Raw genomic sequence first — 23,171 nt, 5'->3', positions numbered from 1 at the left:
CGCAATTTTGTTAGCAAGATGCTAGCGGAGCCTGACTCATAAATGCCAAAGCTGTAGGAAATCAGAAGGACATAACTCCCATGTTATTGTACATTTCATTGAAATCCACATTGGTTTCACAGAACTTACAGTAATATTGTCAAGTTTCAGCAGACAGCGAGCACAATTGTCAGTTATTAGCGCCAGCCTTATGACCTCTGCTGTCTCGACAGCGCTCCCTAGGTGAACTGCAGGCACGGGTTTGAGGGCGAGATTCAACACTGTATGTAAACCCACTGTGATGGCATGTAGGGAAATGACATTACTGCCCTGCCCTGACTGGAGGACCTGTGTAGAAATGTAGCAAGCACTCGTCACGTCCCAACATACGCATAAGCCTTCGCAAATGCAAAGACTACTAAACTATGTCAGACAAGCTCTGCCATGCACTCAACAAGACATCACATCGAAGGGCTGAGAGGATCTTACTGTGCACTTAATGAATCTGATTTCTTTAAGCTGCATTAAAGATTAAGCAAATACAATTTCAATATGAATGTATTTCCTGCTGTTTTTTCTCTCTTTTCTCTTTACCATAAGTGGTTACACTTTGTTACTCTATTCTGCTATGTCTGATGTAAATACACATGACATGATGTTATGATACAGATTCACATAACCATAACACATTGTGTACTTATCAATGTTAATAAAAAACGCATGGCATGTATGAGCTCCACAAAAACACACCATCAAACACAGAGCGCTTAGAGTTCCTGCACAGGGATTAAAGCTATACATCACACAAGAGATGGAAACATCAGTAATGTGAACGGCACTCCGCTGGGATGCCTTGCTGACAGCCGGCTCCTACTAGTGACTAAAATCTCGATTAAGATCGGGGGAGAAATGAGAATCTGCCCAGGGGGAATACTAATGCCCCATAATCAGCTCTCTGCCTGTGTATATGGCAGCTCCTCTCCGCCAGCTTCTGTCCCTGTCAACTCTGCCCGCCTCGCTGCTTACATTACAAATATGCAGGACCAATATTGCTTCTGTGTTTGATCTGGCCCTGATACCATTTATGTGGTTGGCTCAATCTTTCAAGGCTGCTGTGACCTTACACAGCCCTGCTGACCTTGTGACCCAGCCTCCCCCACCACCCCCACCCCCTCCCCCTCCTCCACCCCCACCGCATTCCCTTCCTCCACCCCCTCCGCCCCACACAGTGCCTGTGGTCTGGTGTCTCTCATCCAGTCAGCAGTCTCCAGCGGGTCGTGACCCTCGTTAAACGAGGCAGCAAATTCAGGGAGGAGGACTGGAGAGACGTCAGGCCACCACCACCGCTGCTGCTGCCCGGAAAAGCCTGCAATTTGTACCCCCCGCGCACTGCACCGCCGGCTTTGATCCAAATGTCACCAAGCAAACATAATACTGTAACTACGAGCCCTCTAAACACATACATACAAATCACACACATGCATGCACAAACACACACCCAGCCACGCCTACACTTTGCTCTACTGGTGCAAAACACTGTTGTTCTGACCTTGGCTATGGCCAACTAAAGGTATGATTCAGCACTAAGTTGCATCCTTACTTCAGGGAACTGGCTACAAATCATGCACACATCGACCAACCATAGAGGGACAAAAATGCATCTATTAAGATGCAATCACTTCCATCGGTGAGCTTCCATTCCAATTAGCCTAGGGCTTTCGATACACAGGATTATTTCATGCATTTATTCACAAACCATGACCATAATAATGTACAAATCACAACCAACATAATTCCAATTGTGCCTGGTTATGGTATAACTAAATGAAGAGCTCTTTTCCAAAACGCTATATACACCATTTTTGACTTTTTGCATTTTAATATTGGAATTGACTGTTAAGAGGTCCTATCATCTATGTGTGAATTCTTGCCATTCAAATGTTTTGAGAACATACTTTAAAACCTCTATAAAAATGAATTTTGCAATGCATTTCAATGGAATGCCCAATACAAAAATGTCAATTTGCCAACATTCTATAAAATGGATATATCTCATTTTGGAAAAGAGCTCTTCAAATATTAATCCAAGCTGAAAATCATATTTCCGGGAGATTTCATCGTCTGGCTGTGCAGCTTGCATAGAGCTTTATTCACAATACATTTAAGGATAATTTCTGTCAATTTCAAGCTTGCAGATTGCTCACTCTACCCTTCATTTGTGAGGGCAACTCAATATTAGTTTTTTTTTTCTTAACAGGTAAAGTATGTAGGATGGTGGCCAGAGTAGGCATTGCAACTATGCTGCTCATTGCAAATATACTGCCCATTACCAAATTTGATTATTTCATTAATATTTACTAAGTAATAAACTAATATTCACTGGTCTGGTCAAAATACAGTATGTTTCCCCATCAACATTGAATTGATCCCTTCAATCCAGTTTTTTTTCTCTTCCTCTCCCCCTGACTTCCATCAACCAACTGAAAATGGCACAGAACAATTTTCCGAAAGGACAAATAAACCATCTATCCATCTATCCATCCATCTATCTATCTATCTATCTATCTATCTATCTATCTATCTATCTATCTATCTATCTATCTATCTATCTATCTATCTATCCATCCATCTACCCATGGGCGTAATTTATGGTGGGGACGGTAGGGACACGTCCCCACCAATATTTAGCCCCCTACTGTGTAATCACGACCGGTGTTGCCGGTAACGTAGTCGCACTATTTTTTTCAGTAACGTGTAGTCTAACTACCATTTCAAAACGTCAGATTAAAGTTATTTAAGACACCGTGCGTTACTATTTCTGGTAGGCCTACATAGGCCCGCCTACTTTTTGTTTCAAGCGAGGAGTTTGTGGCGACGCCTGAGGATATGATATGAAAAAAACCCTTCTATGATTGGCCTATGAAACTTTTATGAAAGACGATAGAGGGATAACTTCGCCCTCCCATTAAATCAGATTGTGGGGAAATGTAGTAGCATAGCCCTACGTATAGGCCTACAAACGGTTCTGAATCTTAATTAGCCTATTCGAACAGTTGTGCCGACATCATCGGCAATTTCTAATTCACTATTTGGGTGCAGGGAACGGAGCTCTGCAGATGCGTAATAGTTGCGTGACAAGCAGAGAGAGGCGGAGAAAGGTGAAGGATAAAGTGGCCTATTTAAGAAGAAATGTGGTCTCTGCGCAGCGCAGATAATAACGAATTGAAATGCACATTTGATCTACTGATACGGGTGTAGCCTATTTAAACTATCATCGAAAGGACGGGCAGGCTTCAGAATCTTCAGTCTTCCTTTTAAAAAAAAAACTGTCAATGACGGACAAACCTCTGTTAACGCGACCCATGTGGTAAATGAAAGAGTTCCTAAAGGTACACTTCGGCAAAACATTTCCCTTCTTTCATATTAAATTAACCTGGCTTTGTTTTACAGTCTATTTAACTGTAGGACTACTTGAGTAGCCTAGACTAATTGCTGCGACTAGGTTCTGATCTCGCTGATCATTCAACGCGACTGAAATGGAAGCCTTCTTCCATGACGAGTATGTAACCAACATCATTCAAAAATCGCAGATAGGGCCTACACCTAATCATTGTGTTGTAGCATTTCGGTCATGTAGAAGGGCTACAAAGCTAACTGGTATGTTGTAACATTAAAATTCGCCTACAACGTGACACAGTTGGTGCGCAACTATGCGGTGACATCGCTGGGATTTCTGTCAAGACGCGCTGCGCAAAGACACTTGCACGCGCATGTGTGTTGCCTGTAGGCTGCTATGATGCAAACACAGCTACAGGCAGGAAGAAAGCGATATATAGGGAGTTAGCCTATGAGAATGAAGAAGTGTGTTGTTTTGTATGTAGGCTACAACAGTCCACACAGCATCGCTAATTTTGGAGGATAATAAGGGTCAGTCAGCACCGGAACCAAAACATTTTTTTTCTAGGCCCCGTCTTATTTATTTTTTATTTCAAGAAAAGGTTTGCAAATTTCAGTGTCATTTTTGTTGCTGTTAAAATAGGCCTAAATGTCAATAAAGTGAGTAGGCTAGGCCTATTGGCAGAAACTGGTGATCATTTTCATGTTAGGCAATACCACTTTGCTGACATTTGAACACAAAGCGACTTATATGTTATTTGGTAAAAGTCTCTGGAGCAATGTTTATCAGAACTAGCTGCTTTGGTCAATTTTCACTCCAGTCATGGATGGAGGTGTAAACAGAGGTAGCCTAAGGGTGGGATTTAAGCCTGCAACCGTGTGATTGAAAGACCAACTTAATAAGGAACGCTCGTTGACATATCATCTGCTCATTGATATAACATCTGTGTGCCATGAACTTATGATTGATAATCAGCCCCCCCCCCCACACACACACACACAGTGAAGATTGTTAAAAATCATCCCCCTCTAAAACCATTGAGCTACATTCATTCATAGGCTAATACATTCACATATTGCGTTAAAATTGTACTTTTAACAACTGTATTTTCTAAATTTTCTCGGACCCTCACCAATTTTATGTCCCTACCAATGTCAAAGTCAAAGTTACGCCCTTGCATCTATCTATCTATCAGGAGAGAATGTATCAATGTGATATCTAAGTGTGCACAAGGTGTTACAATGTCTTTCATTATAGTGACCATTTTTTAATGATAATGCCCACAGAGCCAAGAGAGGTATGGCTCAGCTCGTCTAAATTCAGAGAAGAACACATTTCATTATGGAAGTAGTACGGTGGACTGTTCCTTTAAGTTATTGATTTATTACGAAGGTGTGTGCTGATGTTGCATAACTTTTGGGAAGATATTTAAAGGCTGTTCAGATTATTTTCTTAAATGATAACAGACCATATCCCCATTAAAATAGCCAGGATCTCAGAAAGGGTTGAATACAAAAAAATGCCTCATTGTCAAGTACTGAAAAGTCAAGGGTAACGGAAAAAATACAATTGCATGCTGAAATTGGCAGAAATTCTCCTTTAACCAAACAGGATACATAGACCAAGCTGCCTCAGACACGCTCTCTTGTGGAAGCTCCAATCTCCATGAAGACAAACGAGATACAATTCCAACGTTGTTTAAGGCTCTGTCACGCTAAGCCTCACATACATCCGTTCAGTCATCACTGTAAAATACTGTGCTTGCTCATGTGTGTTTGTGAGCATGTGTGGCGCATGTGTGTTTGTGAGTGCATTACAATATGCGACCTTGCCTCCTCCACTTGTGCTTGTTTCCTCGTACCAGGAAGTACATCATTGACAACAGCATTATATTTCAATATCTTGCAAAAGCTCAATTGTAAAGTCTTTTTCTCATTTGCAATTGGGATGGTGAATGAAAAACAGTCCCTCAAAAGTTGTTGTGGCTAGGCTGACAGCTGAGAAACTTCATCGTTTTCTCCACGGAGGATGGGCCAGGAGGCGGGGCGAGGCCACAAGCACAAGTGGAGGAAGCAAGGTCGCGTATTGTAACGCACCCTGTGTGAGTCCCTCCCCTCACTGGTGTTCATTATTATTACCTTCGCCAGAAGGTTATGTTTTGACCGCTGTGTATTTATTTATTATTACCTTCGCCAGAAGGTTATGTTATGACCGCTGTGTATTTTTATTTATTTTTTATTTGTGAATATGTTTGTTTGTTTGTACTTCGTATAACTCAGACGGAACTGAGCCGATTTTTTTTAAATTTAGTGGGATGATTGGTCATGACCCAAGGAACAATCGATTACTTTTTGGGAGTGATTGGGTCAAAGGTCAAGGTCAAGGTCACGAAAAGGTCAAAAACGTAAATTGAGCCGATTTTTATGAAATTTAGTGGGATGATTGGTCATGACCCAAGGAACAATCGATTACTTTTTGGGAGTGATTGGGTCAAAGGTCAAGGTCAAGGTCACGAAAAGGTCAAATATGTTTTTCTTTGCCAAGCACTATATACCAGAACAACGTGTGCATGCTGAATTGAATAAGAGGTCAAGAATGGGCAAAAAATGTAATATTACGATATTCCGGTCCAATTTCAATGAAACTAACACCAAAATTTGGAGAATTTTATGCCCCACACTCTGAAGATGGCCAGAAAAAAATAGGTGGCGTAGGCGAAGGTTTGCGCTCTACCGAGTGCCCATTCTATTTTAAACTTAAAAGGTGCACTGTGTAATAATTAATTGTTACCTTTTCCCACGAATACTTACCACCACCATCAAATTCAAAGTAGTCATAAATGACTGGGAAAATTACACTTTTCATACATGAAAAGGGGGATCTTCTCCATGGTCCGCCATTTTTAATTTACATGAATTAACATTTTTAGCTGCAAGACTTACAGTGCGTAATTTGGCCATGCTAGTAAATGTTAAAATAGTCTGGCCTCTGGCCACCATCCTCAACAGTGCTCCTTTAAACGAGTATGGCCTAATCAACACATTAACTGAGTTCCTCCTTAACCCATTTTAGCCTGGAGCGACATATACGCTGCATTCGGGATCTTGAGATTTGAGTTTTTTTAATTAAACATTTTGGTTATGTTAGAGCTGAATGAACACATTGTAATACAATGAGGGTCTTTGATTTTAAATGCAGCGTATTTCAAGTTGGTATGTGCTTCGCAGATTGAGATATTTAGGTTTTAATAGGCAGAGGGCACCTTTTCCGAAAAAGGGCTTAGGCTAAAATGGGTTAAATGTCCCATTTGTTCTCATTGGTTATTCGTTTGTTTACCTCAAGATTTTAGGGAGACCCAAACCGTGCAACAGAAACCGTTTGTAGGTTACTTGCTGCTATGGAAATCTCCAAGGACGAAGGAGCTTCTCGGGATGATAGCCAATGGCGTGTAGGAAGCACTGCTATAGGGAAACACTGCTACTCAGTAACTGCAGTGGCCCTACATTTCCCCCATCTGCCTAGTCTCTTTCCCATAAATACAGTGTGTTTCAGGCCATTCATCTACTTCAGTTCACCCATTTCCAGCTGGATCAGATACACATCTTTTAAAGAGAGGGACGAGAAATGTTTTTAGATCGGCATGGGCTGAATTTATGGCTCACTGCCAAATCGCCGGTGCAAGGCTTGCATTCACTTTGAATCTGTAAAAAACCCATACTACACCCACACAAACATTAGAAATACTGTAGATAAATCACTTTTACTATGTGGCAAATCCACACAGACAGAGAGTGCTGTGATTGCCTAGCTGTTCTTTATGTATGGCGTCAGCACACCGACTGACACCATAAAGACCACAGCTACACAGACAACCATTACCATTGACCCACCCATCCCACTTCAGTGTTAGCACAACTGCTACTACAAGTACAGTGTTTTAAACCCATTGATGCTGTATGTTGCGTTGCACAATATTGACCCTGGCGCCTGGAGCTGCATGACGCAACATTCAGGCTCATAAGATTTGAGATATATCTATTACTATAAGTGTTGGCATGTTAGAGCTAAAGTAACACATTGTAATGCAAGATGAGTGTCTTACTATGCTTTTATGTGCTTCAGAGACTGGGATATTTAGGTTTCTATAGGCTGACAGTACCTTTTCTCAAAAATGGCTTAGGCATTCAGGACCCAATTCTGCAGGTGCTTCAGGCATCAATGGGTTAGATACAGGACTGGACTGGGATGAAAAAGCAGGCCGGGCATTTTCAGTCAAGACCGGTCGGCCAGGCATTGAGGGAGACTGTGACAACAGTTTTAGTAATCCATCACAAGCTATTTTGACCAAAACGGCCAAAATTAATAGGGTCATTTCACGTGAAATCAGACACTTTGGGACTCGACCGACCCGGATTTCAATCATACTTGGTGTGCCTTTTTAGTAGCAAGGTAGCACCCCAGAACTGCATTGGTTTGAATCTGACACTAATATTAAGGGAGAAACAGACTAGGAAAGGTTCACATGTGAGGGTAGGACACTATACATTCAGCCTTGAATATATCAGTCAGTGTTAGTCACAAAAAGATGCCTGTGGTGTTATTTGAAAGCTCTTTTCTGGCTCTACATATTACACAATCAGCTTGGAATACAACAACTCTCAGAATATGAATTATGATAAATTGAAAAATTAAAAATTGAATATCTAAAAAAACTATATTTTAAAATGGCCAGTTCCTTGTCCAAACGTAGCCGGCAATGTCATTAGCAACACCTCAAATGCTGGTGTTCGGTTCTTTATTCATTTCAGAGAGAATTTGACTCATAAATATGGCATCATACAGACCACTTACTAATAATATGGTAGGCTAATACCATAGTAGCATCACATGACAAAACAAAAACAAAACAAAAATGGTCAGTTTCCATGGTCCCAGGTTTCAGAAAGTAAGGCAGATGTCCATTTATACACACCAAATGATGATATGTGAATGTTTGAACATTCCTTCTCTGTGTACCTGTGTCATCTTCCCTTTACCGTATTTTAAAGAGATAATCAATGGCTACACTCTCATTTTGTACTCTACCAGTGCATTTGAAGCAGCAGCTGTGTCTTTTGTAGATAATGTATAAGTACGTCCCGTTGCAGTTACAGGTTCCACTACCAGAAGCACATCCTGATGATCCATGACAAGTCTATCTGGTCTGAAGGGAAAAGTGAAGGATGGAGATGGTCCATGAGGATGCAGGAAGTTCAGTTTCACCTCTCCAGTGCTCGGCATACATTCCTCAACACATGCTAGCCACCAGTTGCCATCATATACTGTACAGCTACAACATACCCTTTGATGCTTGAAAATGTAACACATTCCTTTACTGAGCTCACTCTTTCAACTCTGCCTTCTCTGAATGCTGAAAATGGCCTAACTTCCACTGTGTCCATTGACAATGGACAGAAGCTGTGTAGTTTTTGAGTACCTGGAATAGTTCTTGCAGATTCCAACCTTTTCAACAGGTTCTCAGCTTCATGATGGTACATCTCTGTTGTGGCAAACTGGCAATGGATGTTCTTGAGAGAGATGCACCATCATGAAGCTGAGAACCTGTTGAAGAGGTTTGAATCTGCAAGAACTATTCCAGGTACTCAAAAACTACACAGCTTCTGCCCATTGTCAATGGACATTAGGCCATTTTCCGCATTCAGAGAAGGAGTTCAAAGAGTGAGCTCAGTAAAGGAATGTGTTACATTTTCAAGCATCAAAGGGTATGTTGTAGCTGTATATGATGGCAACTGGTGGCTAGCATGTGTTGAGGAATGCATGCTGAGCACTGGAGAGGTGAAACTGAACTTCCTGCATCCTCATGGACCATCTCCATCCTTCACTTTTCCCTTCAGACCAGATAGACTTGTCATGGATCATCGGGATGTGCTTCTGGTAGTGGAACCTATTTGCAACGGGACGTACTTATACATTATCTACAAAAGACACAGCTGCTGCTTCAAATGCACTGGTAGAGTACAAAATGAGAGTGTAGCCATTGATTATCTCTTTAAAGTACGGTAAAGGGAAGATGACACAGGTACACAGAGAAGGAATGTTCAAACTTTCACATATCATCATTTGGTGTGTATAAATGGACATCTGCCTTAGTTTCTGAAACCTGGGACCATGGAAACTGACCTTTTTTGTTTTGTTTTTGTTTTGTCATGTGATGCTACTATGGTATTACCATATTATTAGTAAGTGGTCTGTATGATGCCATATTTGTGAGTCAAATTCTCTCTGAAATGAATAAAGAACCGAACACCAGCATTTGAGGTGTTGCTAATGACATTGCCGGATACGTTTGGACAAGGAACTGGCCATTTTAAAATATAGTTTTTTTAGATATTCAATTTTTAATTTTTCAATTTATCATAATTCATATTCTGAGAGTTGTTGTATTCCAAGCTGATTGTGTAATATGTAGAGCCAGAAAAGAGCTTTCAAATAACACCACAGGCATCTTTTTGTGACTAACACTGACTGATATATTCAAGGCTGAATGTATAGTGTCCTACCCTCACATGTGAACCTTTCCTAGTCTGTTTCTCCCTTAATATTAGTGTCAGATTCAAACCAATGCAGTTCTGGGGTGCTACCTTGCTACTAAAAAGGCACACCAAGTATGATTGAAATCCGGGTCGGTCGGGTCCCAAAGTGTCTGATTTCACGTGAAATGACCCAATACTTAATTCTGCATCAGCAGTGGCATGAGGACTGATACCACTACATTGAGGAGAGGGTCAGACCAAAATCATCAACAGTCCACCGGGCAAATGCCCTGTATGCCCTATGGCCAATCCAGCCATGGTTAGATATGGAAACTTTTTGTGTTAATGCACCATAACTAAAGCAAAACCATAATTGTGGTAACACAACTGTTGATGTAGATTCTGAATTTGAAGCAGGCAAACCAATGTAGAGTTGTGAAGGGGACATGACAGCACATGAGTGATGGAGAAGGGGTTACGCTGTGACGCAGATCGGTGTAGACGGAGCCATAAATAAACCCCTGCTCAATCAGCCAGGAAGTTCACCGCAAATATAATGTTTAGAATGCATTAAAAGAGAACATTTTGCCACTCAATGCCTCCTGAAGTTTGCGCTATTATAATGAACATCAACTGTTTGAACAAAAGTAAGATATGTAAAAACCATCTGATAACCCCCACCCCCAAAGACAAAAGCAAGACGATTACAGTAGATCTGAAATACCCATGTTTATATGTCCGGTACACTTGAAAGGTTAGTCCTGACAACTGAAACCTTGACCAGGGTAGAGAGAATAGTTTTTTACTTTTGTCAAAGTAGTACTGGGGAAGTCTCATTGTCTGCGGCACAGAGTCCGCTACCACCCACAGTGCACAAAATCAATTTGAATTTACTGTAAGCTTCATCTGTGCAAGGGCAGTCCAACAGGCAACTCAAAGGCAGCAGTGCCGAGGACGTATGTACCTCATTGATGGAAGAGGATGGGGAAGAGCATAGGTTAATCACAAGCCCCCCCTCCCCCCCCAACCAAGGGACGCAGACAAACACACATGCACAGCACACACTCACAAACACACATGAGCAAGCGCAGTATTTTACAGTGATGGCTGAACGGGTGTGTGTGAGACTTAGCGTGACAGAGCCTTAAACAACGTTGGAATTGTATCTCGTTTGTCTTCATGGAGATTGGAGCTTCCACAAGAGAGCGTGTCTGAGGATGCTATCTTAATGGGGACATGGTTTGTTTACATTGTTGATATTTTAAAAAATATCGAAGATGAAAGACGAAACAAGTAAACGTATCTCCCTACGACCACATTGTACATAAAGTCCAGAGAGAGGGAAGAAAATGGGGAAGAGCAGATATAGATATGCTAAGAGTGTTTACAACTGCTTCTTAGTATCAAGCTAATGTATTTTACATTGTGAATGAATGAAGGAAGCCATCCAGGTCTAATGGGTAGTGTTGGGGTAGGAGTATGAAAGAGAGATAGAGGCGGTGATAAGGGGATGGTGGAGTGTGGGATGGAGAGAGGTGGTGTCTTTAAACACAAACATGCTCCAATTCCAGCCTCATTATGTTAACTATGTTGCGATGGAAACTGCTCGCCAACCATGACATGTTTTTTTCTTCTATTTTTTTCCCCGTTTCCATTTTGAGCATCACAAGAATGAAGCAAGTCCAGTGGGAGCCAGATTATTTATGGCAAACCCCTCTAATTACTTCAATGGATTTTGGGGTTATTAGAAACTGCTGAGCTTGTACCCTGAGAACAACAGCAGGCTATAACCAGCTCTCTTTAAAAGTGTCATTTACCAAACTTTAAAGTTCATACGTTTGATGAGGTCCAAGTTCAAAGTTACTCAAGGGACATCGTCTGCATTAACCAAAGAATGAGAACAGACCACTTCTGGAAAATAAAGGAAAATCAATCAAAAACAACCTTCAGCGCTACCTTTGTCTCCAGACTGAAGCACTGAATACAGTCTAATAAATACGTTTCATTAATTCACTCTGAAGGACAGAGGAGAAAATGGGGTTTGGCTAAGCTTCTGGGAGCTATTTGGCCTTTAGTATTTTCACATGCTTCTGTTGTTACATTGTAGCATAGTTAGCGAGCCAGAGGTTGTAAAAAACACAGGAGCTAGCTGAAGAGCCAGCAAAACTACTCAGATTCCTGGGACTCACTTTTATTCCTATTATATAGTGCCACAACATATAACAATGTCCCGGGGGTGCTTTCCAGGCCACAGTATGGAGGAGCACTTGATCCCCATAAAGCACAGGGGCTCAAAACAAAACACCCTCTCCCATTTCCCCTTGACCTCACCGGCCGTGTGGAGAGCAGTGTTGCCAGATAGGGCGGTTCCCCGCCCAATTGGGCTACTTGGGATGGGCGTCTGCGGGTAAAAACGGGGAAAAATGGCCATTTGGCGTTTTTTTTTCTGCCATTTTGGGCCCATAGAAGTCAATGCAATTTTTTTGAGAACCTTTTTTTGAGTTTTTTGAGAACCTTTTGGGCGGGATTTGATCAGACACATCTGGCAACACTGGTGGAGAGAGAGCGAGAGAAGCTTCTCACTCCTGTTACCTCTGGCCTCTGGTGTGTGTGGAGAGAGAGACCCGCGGCTGAGCTGAGCTGAGCAGCACCTGGACATTGTGCAAGAAGAGCGATGGGCCTCTCGAAAAACACATCATGCCGGCTATCTCAACCGTGAATTATTCCCATCCAAAGGTTATATAGTGCGGGCCATTACAAAGCAGTGCGCCGGCCGCAGACAGCTCTGCTCTGTATTCACTGCAGGTGAAGCTGGGACGATGAAGAGACTCGAGAAAAGAAAATCGTACTGAAATGCCAGTAGCCGCACAATGGCCATTTAAAACGGAAAAATGTGTGAAATTAAAACACATATTTCTCGACTGTTAGATTGTCTGGTAAAAAATTAATGCCTGCTCAATATCACAGCACGTAAAAAGAGAATCTCTCTTTATTTATTAGGACAATTTAAGCAGAGCGGGGAAATGTGGTACTTTTATGACAGCTTACAGGCAGTGTAAAAGACTATGGTTTTGGGAAACTATTGAGGCCATATGCGGACATAGAGTAGGTAGTCTATAAGAGACAATAATTATAAATGTATGAATAATAAAAAAAATCAACGGATGTGAATCTTGAAAACAATCTCACAAAACCATGAAGGTAAAAGCATGCAACAAGGATATACAGTATAACCACATACCTGACCATCTTTGTGTTTTCACAATGTAACCTGTAAAATAAAACAGAGAGAGGGGGAGAATTACTCAAAGCAATAGAGGAAAGTCAGTGACTGTGCAAATTTCCTTTTATCAATGCAAACGCCGTTAACATCCAGACTGGCAAATTATACAGCCATACAACAGCCGGAGAATGAGTACAGTGTGTGCCTGCTGCATCACAACAAAATTACCTACACTGAACATTATCTCTGAGTAATTAACCTTTTCTTTGAAACAAACGAGCATTAACTGTAGCCAGGTCTGCCGACAGGGGAGGACAAAGGGGTACGTTGTTCCGGGCCCAGGGAGACAGGGGCCCCAGATATGGGTACCCATTACACTGTATGTATTACGTTGGGGGACCCTTTCAGATGACTTTGTCCTGGGCCCAGCGAAAGCTGTCAGCGGCCCTGCCTGTAGCCATGCTGAGTAATAAGAGCGGCTCTATCTTTTGGTAAGCTATGCCATGGTGATGTCAGAGGCAGGGCAGCCGACAGGGGAGGACAAACGGGTATGTTGTCCTGGGCCCAGGTAGCGAGGGGGAGGGGGGGCAGAATGGGTCCTCATTACATTGTATGTATTGCGCTGGGGGGGGGGGGCCCTTTCAGATAACTTTGTCCCTGGCCCGACTAATGCTGTCAGCGGCCCTGGTCAGAGGATTCTAATAACTGTGACTGCGCCGCCCGCCCGCGTCAGCTAATGAATCAAGGGCCGCCCGCGATGACCAATGGGCCTGAAATATTCATCGCTGGCGGAAATGAGCAGCGGGCGGTGGCGCTGAGCTGGCGTTGAGCCGCTTCAAGTAATCAGGCCAAAAATATGCCGTCTATTCAACTGATGGCTATTCTATTTAGTCTGGGGACATACGTCAGCACAGCAGTCCGAGCAGAGAGAACACAGCATGAGAGATAACGTCAGAGACGTGAGACTAACTACACAACAACAATTGCACACTGTACACAATTATGTTATTTAACATCATGGCAAACATAACGTTCAATGGGCTGTTTTTCTTTTTTTTTCAAGCGCTGCAGAAAGTGGGCTAAAGATGGATTTGCCTCCATGGCTTAGAAAGCGCAATGTTGGGCCGATGCCCCGCGATGTTGTGCAATGGTGCGGTACAGGGGGATTCAGCTGTAGCTCTGGGCGGTGGCGGACATTCCATTAGGCCAGTGTTTCTCAAACTTTTCCTGCCATTCCCCCCTTCAGAGGAAGGGTATCTGTCTGCGCCCCCCCTCAAGCAAAATGGTTACGAGTAAAGTTCATCAAAGCCTAATATACACGTATATAGCCTACTTATGATGTTCTCTAAATATTAGTGAATAAATGAATGAATATATTGTGAATTTAAAGTGAATCAGAGAGAGAAACAAAACACTCAAATAGCACCAAAACACCAAATGTTATGTCTATACTTCTGAGGGCCCCATGCTTATATTTCGCCTAGGGCCCCAAAATGGCTAGATCCGCCCCTGGCTCTGACTACAGTAGTGAGCCTCAACTGACCGTTGCTGGCCATTACTGTGATACCTGACCCCCACCCCCAGCATGGTCGTCACAGTGACTGGCTCTGTGCCACACACCAAAACACAAAATATTTTAACTGATTAGCCTAACTCAACAAATACAAGTCTTGTTGGGCTGTACAGGACTTGAGCCTTAATATCAGAGATGTGTCCTTCAAATCACAGCAATATCCAGGACAGTTGAATTCAAAGGGCTTGCTTCACACAGTACTCTGGGCTCTCCTCATTTTACAGTAGGCTAAAAAGATCACAGGGAAGATTTCTAGAACTGTCCAACACTGCCAGTAGCCATTTGGTCCAAGGTCAGGCTTTATAGCTTGTACAAAATGCAGCAGCAAGGGTTCTTACAAAAACAAGGAAGTTTGACCACATTACTCCAATTTTAAGATTGCTGCATTGGCTCCCAGTAAGCTACATAATTGATTTTAAGGCAATGCTACTTGTGTTTAAATCATTAAATGGAATGGGACCCACATATCTACTGGATATGTTTCAGCTGTATGCACCAACCATGTCACTAAGGTCAACGGAGAAGAATTTGCTGGCGATTCCAAAAGTCAAAACAAAGTGTGGAGAGGCAGCCTTTAGCTTCTATGCTCCAAAACTTTGGAACCAGCTTCCAGATCACGTAAAAAAATGCACCCACTATTGATAGCTTTAAATCTAGACTCAAGACAAAGCTGTTCTCAGATGCTTTCCCCTAGCTTAAATTATATATCATTCTTATTTTTTATTTTTATGTTTATTTTATTTTCTATTTTTTATTATTATATATATATATTTTTTTACCTTATGTTTTATCTTAATGTTTTAAATGTTCTTTGAATCTAATTTGTTTCCTTCTTTCTTCCCTGTTTCCTTTCTTTTTGCATTTGTTACTTTTGTGAAGCACATTGAGTTGCACCTGTGTATGAAATGCGCTATACAAATAAACTTGCCTTGCCTTGCCATATAGCTGTATTTTCTTCACAGTACTACCCATCCAAAGACACAAAGAATGGGTCCTTATTTATATGGATGGTTCTTCAGACCTTCTACTGAAGCTGAGACTGCTACTGACTGCTACTGCTGATGGAATACTCCTGTATGTAAGTAAGTAAGTAAGTAAGTAAGTAAGTAAGTAAGTAAGTAAGTAAGTAAGTAAGTAAGTAAGTAAGTTTTATTTCTAAAGCACATTTAAAACAGTACAAAACTGACCAAAGTGCTGCACAGAGGCTGGTTAGAATAAAAATAGCAAGATAAATAAAGAAAGTAAAGCATATTAGTAGCACATAGCATTTCAATAGACATAAAGGAAAACAACATCTGCATACAGTGTACAATTGCAGCACTGGCAGCATTGACTATATAAGATACATAAAAGGAGCTTAGAAAACTTTGAGTACATAAAGTGATAAAATGAAGGGGAAGGGGAAAATAAAACTATAGGGGCAAGGGTGGTTAGTCGATATACAAGACAACATGTAACAGAAAGAACAGCCTTGTAGTCAGTTTGTGGGGACTTTCCAAAAAGGTGAATGTGTTATTGACATATTTGTTTTAGTGCATCATCTATGACAGGGAATGCATACATAATTGTGTCAAAGGGGAGTGTTTGTGTACCACAACAGGTAACATACTGTATCTGACCGTCATCGATGTTGTGCCTGTATACATGCATCATGTCTAGTATGTCAATGTTCGATGGTGTTTAATGTCTTGTTGTCTGTTATGAATGCCTCATGTATGCCTGATGTAGGCTGTGACAAGACTGCTATGGTGTTCAGAACAACTGTCCCATAACCCATTGACGCCTAAGGCACCTGCAAAAAAGGGTGATGAATGCCTGAGCCCTTTTTTAAGAAAAGCTGCCCTCCGCCTATAAACACCTAAATATCTCAGCTTCTGAAGCACATACAAATATGCTCTAAGTTGCATTTAAACCAGGGCTTTGAACCGGTTCAAGGAACGAAAACGAAAACCAGGAACTTTTTGCATTTTACAGGGAACAGAAACGAAACCGGAAACGTTATTATTTTTTATGTTCTGGAACGGAAACACTTATTTAAAAATAATGGTAACCGGTTAATACCGGTTAATACCGTTCCTCAAAAAAAAAGAAGTAATTATTTTCCTGCGCACGTTACCATGATGGCTGAGGTTCACGTACTGTGTGACATCAGACATTCTCTGACTGAATGGAGAGAGAGCTGTGGATTACAAAGTCTCCACTACACATCTTAAATAAGAGAAACCACTGTCATACAAAAGGGCAGAGTTTCCATTGCATCATTGTAAGATATTGCAGAGAAACACGTGTAAAGCGCACCGAGAATGTTCAACGCTATTTGGCATCCATGGCCGCTTCAAATATGCATAAACTCACAATGTCCATCATAACGCTCCCCGTGACCCAAGTCAGCATGGAGCGCGCATTTTCATCATTGAGGTTTATTCTCCGCTTAGGTCGTCCCTGAATGACAAAATTCTGGAGGATATTCTTTTCATCCGCTTGAATAAACAGTTTGGAAGTAGGCTGACTCATTTGCACTTCCGTCTTTCTTGGTTAATTAACGTCAGTTAGGCCTATGGGGAGTAATCAGCTGACAGGAACGAAATTAACCGTTTTTTTGTTCTAACCGGTTCGGGAACGTCAATTTATTGGTGGAACTCATAACCGGAAACGTTATAATTTCGTTTCTGTTTGGAACGGAACGTTTGGAAAAAAATAATGGTTCAAAGCCCTGATTTAAACGCTAAGACCCTCATCTTTCTTAGAATGTGTTCACTCATCTCAAACAAACAGAGATTTTTTAGTTGTCTCAAATCTCATGAGCCTAAATGTTGCGTAATGCAGCTCCAGGCGCCAGGGCCAATGTTGCGCAACACAACATCAGGCATCAATGGGCTAGGGGGACAATAAAAGTCTATCTATCTAGGCCTATGTATTGTATCTATATCAACAGGTACAGAGAACAATAATTCTTGGGATACTACTACTACTACTGCTACTACTACTACAAAAACAATGTATTTACGTTAGGGAGACAAGCATTGAACAGCTACAGAGCTGCCACCAGGTTCCAGTCAGTCAGCCATGTCCCCAGATGACTGCAGTGCCAGTAGCTTTAGGAGAGGCCTCAGATCACCCCCATAAATGCACCCCCACCCCCACACACTCCCACCCCCACACCAGCGGGAACGCCAAAGCTATGAGCCGTGAAGCCACAGAGAGTCGGTTAACTTTACGAGGGCTCCATAGAGCATGCAATGTAATGTAATGTCACATCTCCTACAAATGTCACTTCCTCTTATTTCCATAGAAAGAAAAGGCAAATTCCTGCGGCTTGCCAATGGAGGATGCTGTGTACCTCATTGCTTTGTGTCGATACAAGTTTGTGTGTCTTTTGCTGTGCATGTGTCTTTGTTGTGTGTGTGTGTGTGTGCAGGCATGTGGGCGTATCTGATTGCCCGTCCGTCTATGCACACTAATCAACGTCAGATTGTTTTCGCATTTATGTGCACACACATAAATGTATGCAGCATACATTCATGTGGGCATACACACACTATTAAAATCCAATCAGTCACTGTGTCTGCATGCAAGTGGAAAAGCACATTAATTGTGCTGCTGAAGCCCAGAAGTTTGGGGTAAACTTGGGCAATTAGGGGCCGAGCAGCCGCAGCTGGGGCCCGAGAGGAAGTGGTGGTTTCCTCTGATGTCTGCGACTGATGTACCACTTGCTGCCGCCATCACTGATGTACCGCCACGGCTGCTACTGCTGCTGGTGCTGCTGCCACCAGGCCCGCTGACAGGGGGAGACAAAGGGGTATGTTGTCCCAGGCCCAGGGAGATAGGGGGCCCAGAATTGGGTCCCCATTACATTGGTATACGTATTGGGTTGGGGCTTTCAGATTACTTTGCCCTGGGCCCAGCAAAAGCTGTCTGCGGCCCTGGCTACCACTGCTGTTGTTGCTGCTGCTGCTGCTGCACCATATGGGCTGTCCCCAGGATACAGATATCGGTGTCCCCCCACCATCCTAAATCAGAACACCACCTTCAGGTAACAGCAGGTGGGAGAGAGAGGGCTCTCTTCTCTTCTGCCCTCCTTCTGTTGCCCTCCGCTGAAAACAGACTGTGCCAGGTCAGGAGCACCTCGAAACTTATCTGAAACACCAAATCGCAAATGAGGGAGTACGGTAATTAGCAGACGAGATGGCGCGCCTCAATTAGCAGTAGCCTAGTCTCACTCATTGTGATGGAGAAAATATTTACACAAAAAAATGAGGGATCTGAATAAAGGAAACATCAACACTCAAAAGATGGATACCTCTTGCTTTGAATTAGTTTCAAGCATTATTTGGTTTCATCCAATGACTGTAAATGTCATGTATGTTTCATCAGGCACCATGCTGCTGAAAAACATGACCTGATTTTGCGAAGAAAGAACAATAGATCCATGAAAATATAATAGCAGAATGAACTAGTGGAAAAGTAAGCAAGTGATGTTAAATACAAGGTTGAATGAATGTCTTTAACCCCGTTTCACCTGAGTTCCTACAGACAGACGAGTGAAGAGATCCCTCAGTCAGGAAAACAGTGAAATTGAAAGCCATACCCATACCCATACAGCCATATTCCAATGCAGACCGAAAGGTTGATTTCAATTCAAGCTCCTCTCTGCAAGAGCATATTTGCTCAGGGCACACAGATCTATGGTTTGACAGGGTGTAGAGAAATATGCCAAGAGCTGTATGGATGTGTGGTCAAGAGGTGGCATGGCAACCCTGGGGTGCCGACAGGGGGGGACAAAGGCGACAGTTGTCCCGGGGCCCAGGGAGAGAGGGGGCCCAGAATCGGGTCTTCATTACATTGCATCAATGGGGCTGGGGGGGCCCTTTCAGATGACTTTGTCCTGGGCCCGACCAAAGCTGTCAGCGACCCTGTGGCAACCTGTGGGTAAACATTTGGCGTTTTGTTCATCTCATTGCAAATCAGATGAGCATTGATTTCCCCGCGTCCACCTTAATCCTTTCAGACGAAGGAAGAGGGGATGGAATAGGTCACAGCCATACACACACGGAGAGGGGATCCGCTGAAGCTCGGCGCTGTAAATCCCCTGTTTAATGAAAAATGCCACATCTCTCAGAGACGTCTCTCATGTCTGGCAAACACGGAACAAAGTGGCTGGATCAGACTCTTCAGTGCCTTCCCCAGCCTCCTCTGCTCATGCTGAAAGTTAAAACTGGGAGTTTGTGAGAGAGCATGTCTTTAAAAGATTAAGATAAAGGATTATGGAATTTATGCCAATCTAGACCAACCAGTCTTTTATCATTTAACTTATTAGGGCTCATTTAAAGTAGGCCTATTTGTATGTGATCACTAGTTCACAACAGTCTTTCAAACAAGGTCCTTTCTTTACCTTCACTTTACTGGCCCACATAGATGTTTATATATTGCCTTTAAATGCTGAATACAAGCTGCATTCATTCAAACTGCACTCCAAATACTTCATAAAATACTTCATAAAAGGCCCTGAGATCTGGTAATGTTTTTTTACTGGCTTTACCTTGGGCTATGTTGTATTTGAAATGTTTCTGTTGCTGGCAATAAATTATGAAAGAATCTGACATTCAATATCATACCCTCTGAGTATGCCGGACCATTTTGAAGCAGATCTAAAAATGTACCTTCAGACACTTGTGTTGCTTGGATTGTAATTCGCTGCTGTGCTGTGCTGTGCTGTGCTGTGCTGTGCTGTGCTGTGCTGTGCTGTGCTGTGCTGTGCTGTGCTGTGCTGTGCTGTGCTGTGCTGTGCTGTGCTGTGCTGTGCTGTGCTGTGCTGTGCTGTGCTGTGCTGTGCTGTGCAGTTTCATCCAGTTTTAAGTTGTGCGTCTATTTAAACCCTCAGATTTTGTTTGAGGATCTTTGGAAGGGGACAAATCTAGTTGTATACATTTGAAAACAAGATGGTCCACTTCAAAGGAGACTGGGCCAAGGATGACTGGAGCACACAGTTTGCTGATATGATGGATGAAGACGCACTGCGCCAAAACGTTAGTCATGCTTGCACCACAATAAAATATCAGCAGAACGTATCCTGCGCTCCAATCATCCTTGGCCCAGTCTCCTTTGAAATGGACCATCTTGTTTTCAACTGACCAAAAAGGCTAGAGCACAAGTGACCTCCTTCCCTAGTTGTGTTCCCTATATGTGTCGGAGTCTACTCCATTAACTATATGGTCTCCATAAATCAGATCTGTGTCGATATTTAACAGCAATCCCAATAATACGAACGGCCACTCTTCCTCATTGTGCTTACTCCATGTGAGATCAGGAAGAGTGTTGAAATCCATCCGCAGAATCTAGTAGCAGTGCTGCCAGATTGGGCGGTTAACCTTGGGATGGCCGTCTGCGGGTAAAAATGGGAAGAATTGGCCATTTGACGTTTTTTTTCCTGCAGTTTTGTGCCCATAGAAATCAATGCAATTTGTTGACATCGGGCGGAATTTAGCGCATTTTGGCGTTTTTGAGGACCTTTTGGGCGGGATTTGATCAGACACATCTGGCAACACTGTCTAGCAGCTGGCACGATCTACCAAAGCCATGCAGATGAGCACCATTAGCAACATGCTTTCACCTCACGGGAGCCCTGAAGTGTTTGTGTGGTGCATGACAACAACAGGCAACAAGAGTCACACGCTGAGCAAAGATGCACTAACCAGCAATCATTTCATCCCCCAGTCTGCTAGAGTCACAATCAATCACACTGCAGGGATCCAAACAGCAGCACTTTAGCAGCAAGGTCAGAAAAGGGTCTTGCTTATGAAAGCGCAAAATACAAAATATTTCTTTTTTTTTTAGACAAATGGCTGGAGCCATATCAATATCATAACCACAGCAAGCACATATTTGATTTATTTTCAACCATTACTCTCCTGGCTGCAAAAGCGCTGCAATTCAAACTCGGTAATGACAGAATATAGTGTATTCCGTATACACACAGTAGAGTCATGGGCCTTCTTGACAACCAAATAAACGAAAAGGAAATGAATATCTATATGTATTGGCCCTTGGAGGAAGGTCACGGCCCAGAGAGCCTTCCTATTACCCTGATTGAAATTACAACCAACAATCAATCTGAATGCAGGCTTCAGCGCAACCATATTGTCACTTGAAATATGACCTCATTTCCTGAAGAAAGTGGATAAGAGGCAGTGAGGTTCTTTTAGAAGGTGAAGCAACCACATAATAACCACACAAGGAACACATTGCATTGTGAAGGCAATATCTCATAATCAATCACAAGAGCATTATTGAGTGTGGGGGTATCACCAAAGATTCTCTAGGTTCTGCCTTTTAACCGTCTATGGCATCACTAGGCCTATACAATTTTCCTCTATAGCCTACTACCATAAGGTACATAACACAGTGCTACACTGTTGTAAGGTAAGCTTAGTCTAGCACAACTGCCAACCTCAACCCTACTCGCATTGTTGGGAGGTGGATAACAGAGGTCTCCACAGACTGTCAACTCAATTTATGCATTGTGCATCTCTGTGAGACACATCCAGAAAAAGAAAACGCAAATGTAAGAAAAGGAGACTAGACGAATAGGGAATTATTCATAACTTGAGCCCATTTTGGCAGAGGTACTTATTCTCATAGCCTTATCAGGTAGCTCAGACTTCAAGAGTTTAACCCAACATCGTCAACACGCAAGGAGTGCTCCTGTGGTAAACAAACAAAACACAGTTAACCACCACATAAATTATTTAAGTAGCAGGTAGAGGCCTGTTTATTGTGTTGCTATAGCTGAGCCTTCAGCCTGGGAGTATATTTTGAGTAGATGGTAAATTATTACAATAATATTGTGGCCCCAAATATAACTTGATGTATATTTTACAGAAACTACATTAATTTATGTATATGCGGTCTATGTTGTTATATTTTAGTTATTCAACCAAAAGTCAAACACACACTGATAGCCAGGGGCGCAACTACAGTATATGCGACGTATGCATTGCAGGGGGGCGCCAGAGAGAGGGGTGCGCCAAAGAGGGGGTGTTGGAGGGCGGCAAATAATTATTATGTGTTTTTTTTGGGAGGGGGGCACCAAAATAGTACTTGCATACCCCCCCAGAAAGGAGTAGTTGCGTCCCTGCTGATAGCCATATGACAAGTCCTCCATAACAAGTCTATATTTCACAAGAAGCCTGAGCCTGTCCAGACGGTTATTCTAGCCAGCCATGTGAGTAAAAAGTGCAGGTAGAGCCAACACATTCTGATGACTTCAGAGTTCTTCTTTTCACCTTTTGTCTCTCAACAGGCAGAAGCACCACCACAAACAAAACAACAGCATCAACAACAATGGCATTGACATCAACAATAAAAAAAGGTCATAATTTGGACAGCTAGAGAAGAGAGCCAATATAGAAAGTGCTCTCCTTGTGAGTCAGTTCGGATCCAGGCATGTGCTAAATGAACAGAGGCAGC

At 42.5% G+C, this 23,171-nt stretch overlaps 1 protein-coding gene across 3 annotated transcripts in view; it reads right to left on the bottom strand.

Annotated features, from left to right (window-relative positions):
* LOC134456628 (IQ motif and SEC7 domain-containing protein 1-like) overlaps positions 1–23,171 on the bottom strand; it is a 204,914-nt gene that overhangs the window by 169,167 nt on the left and 12,576 nt on the right. For all 3 annotated transcript variants that reach the window (XM_063208048.1, XM_063208053.1, XM_063208055.1), the window contains exon 2: positions 13,151–13,180. In XM_063208048.1, the coding sequence (XP_063064118.1) occupies positions 13,151–13,180 (30 nt within the window). The remainder of the gene's footprint in view (positions 1–13,150; positions 13,181–23,171) is intronic.

Source organism: Engraulis encrasicolus, chromosome 10, assembly GCF_034702125.1.
Source record: "Engraulis encrasicolus isolate BLACKSEA-1 chromosome 10, IST_EnEncr_1.0, whole genome shotgun sequence".
Lineage (NCBI taxonomy): Eukaryota > Metazoa > Chordata > Actinopteri > Clupeiformes > Engraulidae > Engraulis > Engraulis encrasicolus.
The sequence above is the reverse complement of the archived record's forward strand: the minus strand, read 5'-3'. Positions and strand labels throughout refer to the sequence as shown.